We start from the raw sequence: 12536 nt of genomic DNA, 5'->3' as shown, positions 1-12536 counted from the left end.
CAGAGATATCAGTTGAACATAACAGAAGTCAAGTTAAACAAATCATTTTAATTTGTGTGTTATTGTATTTACTCCCTCTTAATTGCCTTCCCCTTCTTTAGAGGAAAGTGGTTGGCTGGCAGTAAGTATATAAAGACCAGCGTGTATCAAACTCTTTAGTTGCTTTGCCATGGAGAAAAGTGTGCTGCTCGCCCTGTTGTTTCTGCAGGTTTTCCTGCTCATCACAGCCTTCACTTCTGCTGATGCTGCCGCCCTGGAGACGGATCCTGAACGGCCTCCTGGTTTGGTAAGCAGATCCATTGTAAAGCTTCTCGACCCTAACCTCGTCTTCCCTTGTAGACTATATGGGTATTTCCCGCTAGGTATCCAGTAAGTAGGACTTTTATATTGATAACCCTGTGTAGCCTAATAATGCGGGCTGTAATCAAAAGCAACATTCAAAGATTTTCCTTATTTAAGGACAATTGCCCTTCGTCGTATAGGTGGTGAGAAGAAATGACCGAAACAGACGGAAAAGATCTCCCAATTGCGGGTGGAGACCAGGAGCATGTGGATTTGGAGCATTTGCGGTAAGAACCAATATTTATTCCATTCCATCTTACAATTACTGAATCTCCCAGAATCTTTATCTCAAAAGAATCTTGCTCAAGATCATTGCTGTCTGACTTCAACACTTTAATTAGCCATCATTGAAAAGGAAGAGCAAGTTGTCTCACCAACAGCTCTGAAAACTGCTGGGTTGTTACTTGTTTATTTTATTATTATTTTGTTTAGAAATATTCTAAGAATGAATATGCAACCATAAAATCAAATGTCTTTGTTACAGCCTGAAAGTCCTCGTCCTACTCTTCCGAGGTAAGAGATTACTAATGCTGACACAAAACTATATCCAACATGCTTGAAGACATAATACTAAAAAAACATATTGAGGAATCTGTAACGTTTTAGGACGGAGCACTTCATTAACTACATTCCTCACTTTCACGTCCGTCCAGGTTGCAAACATCAGTGACTCTATGTCTGACTTGGGGAAGTCCACTCCAATAGCACCATCTCAGTACCTGAGATAGAGTTACATTTGTCTAACACATTGAGCCGCTCTCTCTCGTAATGACAAAGGGTGAGAGCGTACACTTAGCTAAGTTGAACAGGGTTTTGTCAGAATTAAATGGTCTTATCTTACATGTTCCTGAACAAACTAATTCTCCACTGCAATAAAATCACATGCTTCTTTATACATTTAATTACAAGTTTCCCCACTTGTAAATACTTTGTTGCATAGTGAAACTTACATCATTCTACCATCTGACTGGCACTTACTAAACTCAAAGTGCCTGAAAACAAAGCCAAAAAGGCCTCAATTTCAAATCAGCTAAAGAATCAAAATGTGTAAATACCATAAAGTTTTGTGTGCCACAAAGCTCATTTGCTTAGAGCTCTTTTGTGTAACTTCTCTTAATTTGGTGTAAATTCTTTCTTTTCTGTGTTTCTTTCGGTCTCTGTGTACAGCCCAGAGGATTTGTTCAAATACATGAATGGAAGGGATGGACAACAAGCCATTTGATGAAGGAATCGTTACATTATTACTGATATCGCACTTATTGAGCGACTACCAAGGGTATAACTTCTGGTGATCATGACTCCGATCCATCACATATATGCACTGCTTTGAGTGTATCTTCTGTGAAAGCAAATAACACTAACAGCAAAGTTCACTGGTGTTTACGGTCAAATATTATTGTTGCTAACAGCTCCATTGAGTTAATAGTGATTGACAGATAATCATTCACTGCTCTACTGAACAAGGTGCTCACATTGTCACACATTGAGTTCCACTACAAGAGTTATGTACACCACAAAAAATGTGTTAGTGATTAAAAACAATGAAAAGCAGAACATTGTCTTTTTTTTTTGTCTCATTAAGTTTTCTGTTTCTAAATTTTTTTTAAAAACAAGACATAACAACTGTAGATTGAGTCATTTTCTGCAAACGTGTTTCATATGTTATCAGCTGTAGTTTCAATCAACTGAATAAGTAGTGCTGCATAACGAATCCACAAGATGGAGTCAGTCAGCAACACTTTCCTATGTGTTTGAAGTGAAGACACAAGCCGTGCAGCTTTTCTGAAGCCTTAATTTTAGAGTTCTACATTTGGTGTGATTTAAATGTTACAATATTTAGGGAAAGCTGACTATTCGTGCTGGCCGTGGTCAGCTGAATTGAGTTCTAGTCAGGAGACCACAGGAGGCTGTGAGGTTGCAGCTTTCTCTGTGTTGACAGCAGAGAATTTCAATATTTGTATTGAAATTGTGCAACATTCCCAGACTTAACTTCCCTTGTCAAGACGCTGTGTAAACCGAGTCTTCATCAACACATCATCTATTAATTGGTATCTTTACCTGCACAGTATTGTTCCTGGTATGACGTTTGTCGGTTATAATCATATTCAGGGTGTGATATGGAACATTTTCTCACAGGGAATCAATAAAAAGAAAGTTCTCTAATAAATTGGCACGAGTTTTGATGACAGAAATGGGCAGAGATGTCAAAAGAGAAATTACAACAGAAGGAAGCCAACATTTCAGGGTGTTTTTGAAATGATGAAATTGGACTTGTGAAATCATTTCAAAACGTGCATTGTTCTTATGGAAGAGATTATTCCGCTGCGAGTATATAAAGATCCGTCAGTTTCACACACTTCATTTCCTCAGTCATGGACAAAGGTGTGCTGCTGGTCCTGTTGGGGCTGCAGGTCTTCCTGCTCTTCACAGCCTTCACTTCTACTGATGCAGCCGCTCTGGTGAGAGATGGCCCGCGAGCACAGCCTCCGATTCTGGTAAGAAGACGATGCAGGAGATGCACAATCTCTGATTCTGATTGTGTTTTTCTCACAGGACTGTCTCAGTCTAAATACTACAACAGTGCACAATGTTGTTCATTTTGTATTGGCAGTTCTGAGAGACTTTGTGTAGAAATAATGCAGTTTCTCCCGATGATGTTGTAGGTGAAGGGAGTAAGTGCGCCCAACAGAGGAAAGAGTAGACGAAGAAGTCCACGACGATTCAACGGCTGCTGGTTTAGGCCTGGTGCATGTTCACTCATTGGAAGGGTCGAACCGGTAAAAATAAAGCGTTTTTTTCATTTTAATTCCTGACAAAATGAGTTCCTAAACTGAACTGACTTTCCCCTCTGTTTCCAGCCTGAAGTTACACCAAACCCTCAACCGCTGGCTTTAGAACAGCACATGTAAATGTGCTTCATTTTCTTGACAATGAATATGTTTATTGATTGAGATGTGTGTTATTATCCTGCAATATTGTCAATCGAGCAAGAGAATGTCTCGGTGGACAAAATGCAAACATGTTGAACTTTTTATTTTATTTAATAAACCGCCAGATTGACTGATTAATAGATTGACTTAAATTGAAATCAGAGTGTTTTTTCCTGATTCACATCTCACTGACTTTTCTCATTTTTTCTACATCAGTAAGAAGAAGGAAATCAAACCAGTCTTACAATGGAACTGAAGAAAGACACGAAGAACCTGCACCTTCTCCTCCAGAAAGCTGCTCTCTTTTGCTGTGCCGTTTACCATTTTGGTGACAATAATCAATCCTCACATGAACATCACAATGCCAGCAAGCCATGAAATTTAACGTGTATTCACCTTTTCAACTAGTTTTCATATAAAAGCTAAAAGCGTCTTTTTGCTATTTTGCTATTCTTTTGTATTTACGGCCGCTCTGATAAGTTGCTTACGATGTCTTATATTACCAGGCTGAATAATGAGATAATATTTCGCTCTATTGCTGTTGATTACAAAGTTGGTAGCAAGCAAAATAAAGTTTTTTGAAACAAGAATACACAAGGGATGAGTCATCTTTATTCTTTATGACAAACTATAAATCCAGAAAAAGGTTGTTTTCCTCTGTAAATAGCCAACAGTTTAACTTAAATGTTTATTTATTCTGGTAACACTGAGAAACCATGTCAGTGAACGGGGAGCTGCCCAGTATAAACACAGGTAGACTGGCTGTGACTGTTTTCATTTGTCTCATTGAGTTTTCCGTTTCTAAATCAGTTATCAGTGAAGTAAAAATATAAACAAGACGGAAGAATTTTAAATTTAATTATTTTCTGCAAACGTGTTTGATAGGTAGTGCTGCATAACGAATCCACAAGATGGAGTCAGTCAGCAACACTTTCCTATGTGTTTGAAGTGAAGACACAAGCCGTGCAGCTTTTCTGAAGCCTTAATTTTAGAGTTCTACATTTGGTGTGATTTAAATGTTACAATATTTAGGGAAAGCTGACTATTCGTGCTGGCCGTGGTCAGCTGAATTGAGTTCTAGTCAGGAGACCACAGGAGGCTGTGAGGTTGCAGCTTTCTGTGTGTTGACAGCATACACTTTGTAAAATTCATAACTGAGTCTTCATCAACACATCATCTATTAATTGGTACCTTTACCTGCTCAGTATTGTTCCTGGTATGACGTTTGTCGGTTATAATCATATTCAGGGTGTGATATGGAACATTTTCTCACAGGGAATCAATAAAAAGAAAGTTATCTAATAAATTGGCACGAGTATTGATGACAGAAATGGGCAGAGATGTCAAAAGAGAAATTACAACAGAAGGAAGCCAACATTTCAGGGTGTTTCTGAAATGATGAAATTGGACTTGTGAAATCATTTCAAAACGTGCATTGTTCTCATGGAAGAGATTATTCCGCTGCGAGTATATAAAGATCCGTCAGTTTCACACGCTTCATTTCCTCAGTCATGGACAAAGGTGTGCTGCTGGTCCTGTTGGGGCTGCAGGTCTTCCTGCTCTTCACAGCCTTCACTTCTACTGATGCAGCCGCTCTGGTGAGAGATGGCCCGCGAGCACAGCCTCCGATTCTGGTAAGAAGACGATGCAGGAGATGCACAATCTCTGATTCTGATTGTGTTTTTCTCACAGGACTGTCTCAGTCTAAATACTACAACAGTGCACAATGTTGTTCATTTTGTATTGGCAGTTCTGAGAGACTTTGAGTAGAAATAATGCAGTTTCTCCTGATGATGTTGTAGGTGAAGGGAGTAAGTGCGCCCGACAGAGGAAAGAGTAGACGAAGAAGTCCACGACAATTCCCCGGCTGCTGGTTTAGGCCTGGTGCATGTTCACTCATTGGAGGGGTCAAACCGGTAAAAACAAAACCTCGTTTTCATTTTAATTCCTAACTAAATGAGTTTCCCAACTGAACTGACTTTTTCCCCTCTGTTTCCAGCCTGAAGTTACACCAAACCCTCAACCGCTGGCTTTGGACCAACACATGTAAATGTGCTTCATTTTCTTGAGAATTAATATGTTTTTTGATTGATTGAGATCTGTGTTATCTTGCAATATTGTTAAGTGACCAAGAGAATGTCTCAGTGGACAAAATGCAAACATGTTGAACTTTTTATTTTACTTTATGAACCACCAAAATGTTTTTCCAGATTCACATCTAACTGCCTTTTCTCATTTGTTTCTACATCAGTTAGAAGAAGGAAATCAAACCAGTCTTACGACAGATTTGAAGGGAGACACGAAGAACTGGCACCTTCTCCTCCAGAAAGCTGCTCTCTTTTGCTTTGCTGTTTACAATCTTGGTGACAATAAACAATCCTCACATGAACAGCACTCTTCCTTTACACCTGTGCTTTCAAATGATGCCAGCAAGCCATGAAATTTAACATACTTTCACCTGGTTTTCATTAAAAAAAAAAAAACTTTAGAAGCATTTATGTGCTACTTTACTATTCTACAAAATGAATTTCCTACATTTGGGTTAAACTGTTATTTTGTACTTTGGGTGCAGTTCTGAAAATAAAAACAAGTGTGTTTGTATTTTAAATAAAAGGTGAATTCAGCCCTAAATCTGGTTGGAGGCTAGCTTGTTAGCAATAAAAGAAACTGGACAGAATTATTGGAGAAAGAAAATAACATTACATATCTTACGATTTGTAGTTTTCATAAATTTGGTTAAAAACCTACTCGGTAAATGTTATAACTTTGTATTTAAAGATGATCTGATAAAATGCTGACTGATGTCTTCAACATGATGGATAATGAGCTAAGCTTTCACTTCAATTGCTGTTTTATTTATAAAGTAGCAAACAAAATAAAGTCTTTGAAATAAGAAAGTGAAGTGTGTCATCTGTCATTTATGACAAACTAGAAACTCATAAAAAAGCATTTACCTTTGTAAATAGCTGAAAGTTTAATTTAAATGTTTATTTATTCTGGTAAGACTGAGAAAACATGTCAGTAAACTGGGGGCTGCCCAGTATAAACACAGTCTCTTGACTGGTAGACCAGCTGTGAAAGTCTCTTTTATCAGTGTGTGGTCACGTTGTCAGACAATACTGTACATCTCTGTATATTCAGAAACACAAAGAAAGCAGAGGAAGTAGTGCTGTTCTCTGTGTAGACCGGCTCCAGAGTTCATTTTGTAACAATTTTGTTAAATAAAAAAAAAAAAGGTGCAGTTAGTTCAAGTACAAAAGTTATCAAATGGGAGAAAATGTTTCAGGAAGGACTTCCGGGGAGAGAAGCAGATGATCAGTCAGTCAAATACACAGAGAGTCAGGGATGATGACATCACTTGATGTTAAACATGGGTGTGCATTGATTATTTGTTAGCTGCACACACATTGCATTGTCCCCTCGTTGTCCACATCAACCTGATTGATGGCAGTGAGTATTAGACAGAACTGTGTTGCTGGTCCTGGTGTGTCTGCATGTGTCTCTGCTCCCACGCCCTTCATGCCGCCCGCAAATGTCTCCTGATCTGGAAAGAGCAGCGGCTGTCCGAGGGCTAGCGGGGGAAACATCCAGAGGGAACCAGCACACAGACACTTTTCTAGCATATAGGGCAGCCTTTTTTGGCATCATGTGTTCTCCACTGGAAAGCCACGGAGGGCACTGTAATACATTAAACAAATATTTTATTAGAGTGTCTCAATACTAATCCACATAAAGTGGCCGCAAAACTTTACACGATGGAAAAAAAAATAGTCTTTGTGACATGCAGACTTCTTTCCGCTAACAACCCCACAATGTGATGCAAATCAAAGGTTGTGCGTCACTGCACCTGTCACGATGATGCAAAGGGATTTGTGGTGAGACAACGGATGAGGAAGTGATTTTGGACACAGCCCTTGCTGAGAGACTGGGCAGCAAGCGGCCAGCGAGCTCATGTGTGAGCTGTTAGCTTGTCAAGATGAGTTCATGTGGCGGCTGGAGCTCATGGGGAGAGTGGTCGTTCTGAAGGCACAAGGGTCGATCAATGGTCTCCCCATAGTTTGCATGTCGGAGTGTCCTTGAGCAAGACACTAAACCTTCCCCAGTTGCAGATTTTGTTCAGATGTGTAAATATCAGTATATAAGTTACTTGGTAAGATTAAATGAAGATGACACGCAGAAAAAAAAGAAAAGGTTTCAGGTCCGCCTAGAAAAAAAGCACTTCTAGGATGATTATTTACTTCAAATGATGCAGCAGTAAGGTCTAACTCTCACCCAAATCATAACACAATATGTGAACGTTCTCTTTGCAAAGGTTGACTTTGATAAAGTGAAGCAGCACTAAGTCAAAGGGTTTAGAAAATTCAGACGAGGGCTCCAAAGTTTGCATTGCATTGAGGTACATTTGCGCACATCTGTGACGTTTGAATTTGTCCATGTACCAAAGCATATATTTCACTTGTGTATTACTTATGGTGTTCAATACATCTTCATAAAACAAACTATGATTTACAGTTTTATACAACAATCGCCCCCAGGGTGGAAGATCTTTTGAGGTATTTAAAAGGTTAATTATTAAGGATGGGTTAAATACAGAGAATAATTCCCTCAAGGGGATTAATAAATTTCTCATCTGCAGCCCTGTGAGTTCCTGGATCACAGAGTTTATTGAGCCTCCCAGCATGTTAGTGAAACATTAATGAGCTTTCCTTCTGAACGTCTGTTATACAGGTTGCAAACCATACAATACCCACAGAGGAAACGTTCACTCATGTTTAACAAAGTACTTATTGAAAAGCTCTGACTTTATATAGTGATTATGATCACTAGACATGTAAAATAATAGAAACTACTTGAAAGTAGCATGCCCTTTGTGTGACTTCTCTCCAAAACATTATGTCACCAAGAAACCAAAAGAATTTCATCCTGAAAAAGGAAATCAGTGTTTATGTTTTCTGTTACTGGGTGGGGCAGCTCGACAGCCGAGGCAACATAAAACAGGGGAAGAAAGTTTTTATCTTTTATTTTTTTTTAAAGAGCCTCTCTACTCCCATATCTTGATGGATTAAAACCGAAAAGGTAACCTCTCACATTCCTTGTGGTTTTAGCTGTGGCGAGGTTATTAGTTCGAAGGATGACAGGAAAGATACCGAAGCTTTGTTCATGCTTTTAGTAGCAAGATCCTTTAATACAGAGTGATATTGCATATTGAGGACAATATGTATTCTAGCATATTTTGCAGACTTGTGTTTTTTTGTTTGTTTTATTACTGGACTAAATATCTTTGTCATTAATATTTGCTAAAGTGCAGGTTAAGCTTAAATCTTCTTTCAAATGTATCTTTCTGATTTCTTCACTTTTATGTACTAATGACTAAATATTTATATTGTTCCTCTGGGGTTGAAAGGTTACCGCATTTGCTTGCCGCTTTGTGTAAACAAGTTAATTCATGTTGAAAACACAAAAATCGTTTCCTCAATAAACAGCTTAGACAACTGATTTGGTTTCTGTCTCCCCCTCCCTCTATCTCTCTCGCTCTCTCGCTCTCTGAGTCATACTTCCAAGAAGTGTGTTTATAGAGTGCATCGCTACAAGACCAGGCTGGATCGAAAGCTTGTCTGATTCCCGGCTCTCTTGCAGACGGAACAAATCACTGACTGGTAAGATGAGTTTCTGAACCGATTATTGGGTGTAGACAGATCCAGTCATTTTTGTTTTGATTGATTCCTTTTTTGGGGGGCAGAAATGCCAAGGTAGCTTTCCCAGTAGATTTAAATTTACATAAGAGGACAACACTTGACAAAACAGTATTTACAACTTCAGAATCATTGAAATGCTGTGCTGTATATTGCTTCATGTATGTTGTGTTGTACTGGATGCATACGATACAACTCTAGGTATCTTTTGTTGGAGGAAATATGGGATGAAAATTTATTTATGTGTCAATGACTAATTGTTCCTCAGGGTGTACGCATATCGCATCATTTCCACCTTTCTGCTAATATTGCCACAAGCCTATGAATGTGTGTATGTGTGCGTGCATATGTGTGTGCGTGCATGCGTGTGTGTGTGTGTGTGTGTGTGTGTTGCAAACATAACATTTTTTCCCTCACTCTGTTAAAACAAAGCTTCGCCTCTTGCTCTTACCTGCAGAGTTAGAACAAACTAGGCTTCCACATTTGGACATGCAGCGCTCAAGAGGGAATAGTTACATTTATTTCGGCCGGTATGTAATTGCTTTTCTTTTCCTCTGTACTTAAATACGTTACCCCACTCTATTTTATGTATACGTTGTGGCAGAAGTAAAACTGTGAATGTTTAGAATGTCAAAATGTCCTCCCTCACAGCTTTGTCTGATCAGCATGAATGTCTCAGAGGAGGACGACGACTACTTCTACTCTGAAAACATCAGCCTCAACTTCAGCTACGATGACTACCCGTTCCTCTGCGAGAAGGGTGACGTCCGCTCCTTTGCGGCCGTCTTTCTCCCCATCATGTATACTGTGTGTCTGGTGGTGGGACTGGCAGGAAACAGCTTAGTCGTGGCGGTCTACGCCTACCACAAACGCCTCAAAACCATGATGGACGCCTTCCTGACCCACCTGGCCGTGGCCGACCTGCTCCTGCTCTTCACGCTGCCCTTCTGGGCTGCTGACGCGGCGAGGGGCTGGGAGCTGGGCGAGGCCGTCTGTAAGATGGTGTCGGCCTGCTACTCGGTCAACTTCACCTGCTGCATGCTGCTGCTGGCCTGCATCAGCGTGGATCGTTACTTGGCGTTAGCCAGGGCGCAAGGTAAAGACCAGAGTCGGTGGCTGCAGAGGACTTTCACCAGGAGACACTGCTGGAAGATATGTTTAGCTGTGTGGGCGACAGCTTTCGTCCTCGGTGTTCCTGATTTATTTCTCTCAGAAGTGAGACGGTTATCTAATCGGAGCGTCTGTGTGGCTATCTACCCTCCATCGATGGCTCGCGTGGGGAAAGCTGCGCTGGAGATAGCAGAGGTGCTGCTGGGATTCCTGCTTCCGCTCCTGGTTATGGTGGTCTGCTACTGGAGCGTGGGCCGCGCACTGAAGGGCCTCCCTGCGGACAGCAGAGGCAAGAAGTGGAGAGCGCTAAGTGTCCTCCTGACCGTAGTTGGGGTGTTCGTGGTCACTCAGCTGCCTTATAACGCGTTGAAGGTCTACCGAGCGATGGACTCCGTCTACGCCTTCGTGACCCACTGTGGGACGAGTAAAGTGTTGGATCAGGCGGCTCAGGTGTCAGAGAGCTTGGCCCTCGCTCACTGCTGCTTCAACCCCATCCTCTACGCCTTCATGGGGTCGTCCTTCAGGCAGCACATGATGAAGGTGGCCAAGACGTTTGGCGAGAAGAGAAGAAAGAGGAGGAGGAGGAGGAGGAGGGAGAATTCAGCAGAGGACGAAGAGATGGAGATGTCATTTAACTCCCACAATGCATCCCAAGAGACAAACACTTTCTCAATATGAGCCAACACGGTTGAAACATTCCTGTTTAAATCCCATATTTAGCAAAACAGGACAGTGGATGCAACAGCAATAGAAGCTTGTGATCAAATCATTAAATGTGTACAACATTTAAACAAATGTTTTAATATTTGAACGCTTTAATTCTCTAAAAAGAGGTTGTTTGTTGTATTTTTGTTTACTTTCAAAGGCCAAAGAAATGTAATTTTTTCTATTATACGTAATAAATGCAAAAGGAATTTGGATTTAAGTGATGTTTGTCCGTTTTTATATCCTGGTCAGGAGGAAAAAACGTTTAATTTCAATTGTATTTTTCATAGTTAACATTACAATTACCTCTTAGTATTTGGACTAAAACTGGTTCTACTTAATCAAATATGCACTACGCAGAAAGCCCACAAGCTTAAATCTGTTTTAGTTTTTTTTAGTATCCAGATCTGAGGAAACAAACATTTCAGAAGAACAATGTAACACTTATTGTAACACTTCCAGCTGCACAAATAAGATAGATGCATGAAGCTCATACTCTTCATTACACACTATACAAATTATTTGTGAATCAATGAATGAGCTGGAAACAACGTTGGATTGCAACGTGTTTGAAATAATGCACGTTTTAGGTCTTTAAGTCACTTTCAGTAAATAATCCTGATTCATTTGATATCACACATCTGCACAGCCTTAACCAAAGGTGGGCTACCACACACACGTTTTTAATATTCTTCTAGTTTAACCATATACTTTCTAACTATGTAGTTATTTTCAGCTCAAAATGACCTTAAGTTCCTGATAATTAAAAGATGTCACATATCAGCTAGATTGCACTGGTGGTGTTGCGTTGTACCAAATCCAGTGGGATTTAACTTCCTTCATGTGGGAAAGCTTAAGATTAGTTTCCTGAGTTCGTCTGAACATCAGAGGCAATGCAGCACTGAAATGGAAAAATACAGAGACTGAAACTTGTGTTTAGGTTTAAGATGCAATCTCTGTGCTGTGGTCTTGACTGGAACATATCAAAAAACTACTGTTAATGGCAAAGACTGTGATTAACCAGCCTTTTTAAGAATTTCTCTATGGAAGGTTCAATATCTGTCAGTAATTGTGAATGAGCGAATTGTTTAGATTTGTTTAAGCTTATTAACTGCCGTTTGCCGGGTCTGTGAGAAATAGCCTCAGAGTAGAGAAGTGTTTACTAGATTGGCAGAAGATTTGATGCCATGCAGTTGAAACCAATTTTTAAAAAAGCCTGAAGGTAAGACTATTAATGCAAGCAGCAGCATGAGAAGTTCAGTTGCACAATTTCCCAGAAGGGTTTGTATAGCTGATGCAATTTTGCTAATAAATTCCTTACATGAGAGCTGAGGGGTTACTGACAGAAGCAAATGCACACTGTATCTAATTGTAAGTTAGACATAAACACAGCACTACATCGTTTAAATAGTTGGCATTAAATGGTATTTTTTCTTGTTGGATGGATGTATGCTGTGGTTAGTCGAGTGGTTAATCTCGCATAGAAAATGTAAACACAAGTTTTTACTGAAAGCTAGAACTTCATGTTCTTCGTCAACAAGGAAACCACATGTTCATTTTAAATGTGTTTTCCTTGTCGTCTTCCTGTACTCCAGCTGGTACAAATCAAGAGATGCTGCAGGTCGTGCGCTGGCAAGTGAGCTTTCTCATGTGGAATTAATTTCACTGAGGTTTGCCATCTGTTCACTGAGCAAAACATTTCACTCAACCAAAACGTTGGAAAAAGAAAACCTGGGCATCAGACTGTGTGTGAATA

The 12536-nt window shown here is 40.0% G+C and overlaps 1 protein-coding gene and 2 long non-coding RNA genes across 4 annotated transcripts; all 3 read left to right on the top strand.

Moving 5' to 3' along the window:
* The first annotated feature begins 2723 nt into the window (after nucleotides 1-2723).
* LOC137782397 (uncharacterized) lies at nucleotides 2724-3785 on the top strand. The gene is made up of 3 exons (XR_011077266.1): nucleotides 2724-2837; nucleotides 3006-3119; nucleotides 3489-3785. It is a non-coding gene; the product is annotated as an uncharacterized lncRNA (long non-coding RNA).
* A 1006-nt stretch (nucleotides 3786-4791) lies between these two features.
* LOC137782279 (uncharacterized) lies at nucleotides 4792-6143 on the top strand. The gene is made up of 4 exons (XR_011077255.1): nucleotides 4792-4906; nucleotides 5075-5188; nucleotides 5272-5318; nucleotides 5524-6143. It is a non-coding gene; the product is annotated as an uncharacterized lncRNA (long non-coding RNA).
* Nucleotides 6144-8306: 2163 nt separating this feature from the next.
* On the top strand, nucleotides 8307-10936 carry ackr4a (atypical chemokine receptor 4a). Of its 2 annotated transcripts, XM_068566667.1 has the most exons (4): nucleotides 8307-8348; nucleotides 8822-8929; nucleotides 9423-9495; nucleotides 9617-10936. In XM_068566667.1, the coding sequence occupies exon 4, from the start codon at nucleotides 9632-9634 to the stop codon at nucleotides 10751-10753; it is 1122 nt and encodes a 373-aa protein (XP_068422768.1). In that variant the 5' UTR covers nucleotides 8307-8348; nucleotides 8822-8929; nucleotides 9423-9495; nucleotides 9617-9631; the 3' UTR covers nucleotides 10754-10936. The 2 variants fall into 2 exon arrangements, with proteins under 2 accessions (XP_068422768.1, XP_068422778.1); XM_068566677.1 differs by lacking the exon at nucleotides 9423-9495.
* The last annotated feature ends 1600 nt before the right edge of the window (nucleotides 10937-12536 follow it).

Source organism: Clinocottus analis, unplaced genomic scaffold (assembly GCF_023055335.1).
Source record: "Clinocottus analis isolate CAN_PGR_092001 unplaced genomic scaffold, fCliAna1.0.p SCAF_11, whole genome shotgun sequence".
Taxonomy (NCBI): domain Eukaryota; kingdom Metazoa; phylum Chordata; class Actinopteri; order Perciformes; family Cottidae; genus Clinocottus; species Clinocottus analis.
This window is presented reverse-complemented; position numbering and strand designations above follow the sequence as displayed.

What these genes read in the sequence shown, in the direction of transcription:
- ackr4a (XM_068566677.1), top strand. Translation starts at nt 9,632, where the DNA reads ATGAATGTCTCAGAGGAGGACGACGACTACTTCTACTCTGAAAACATC.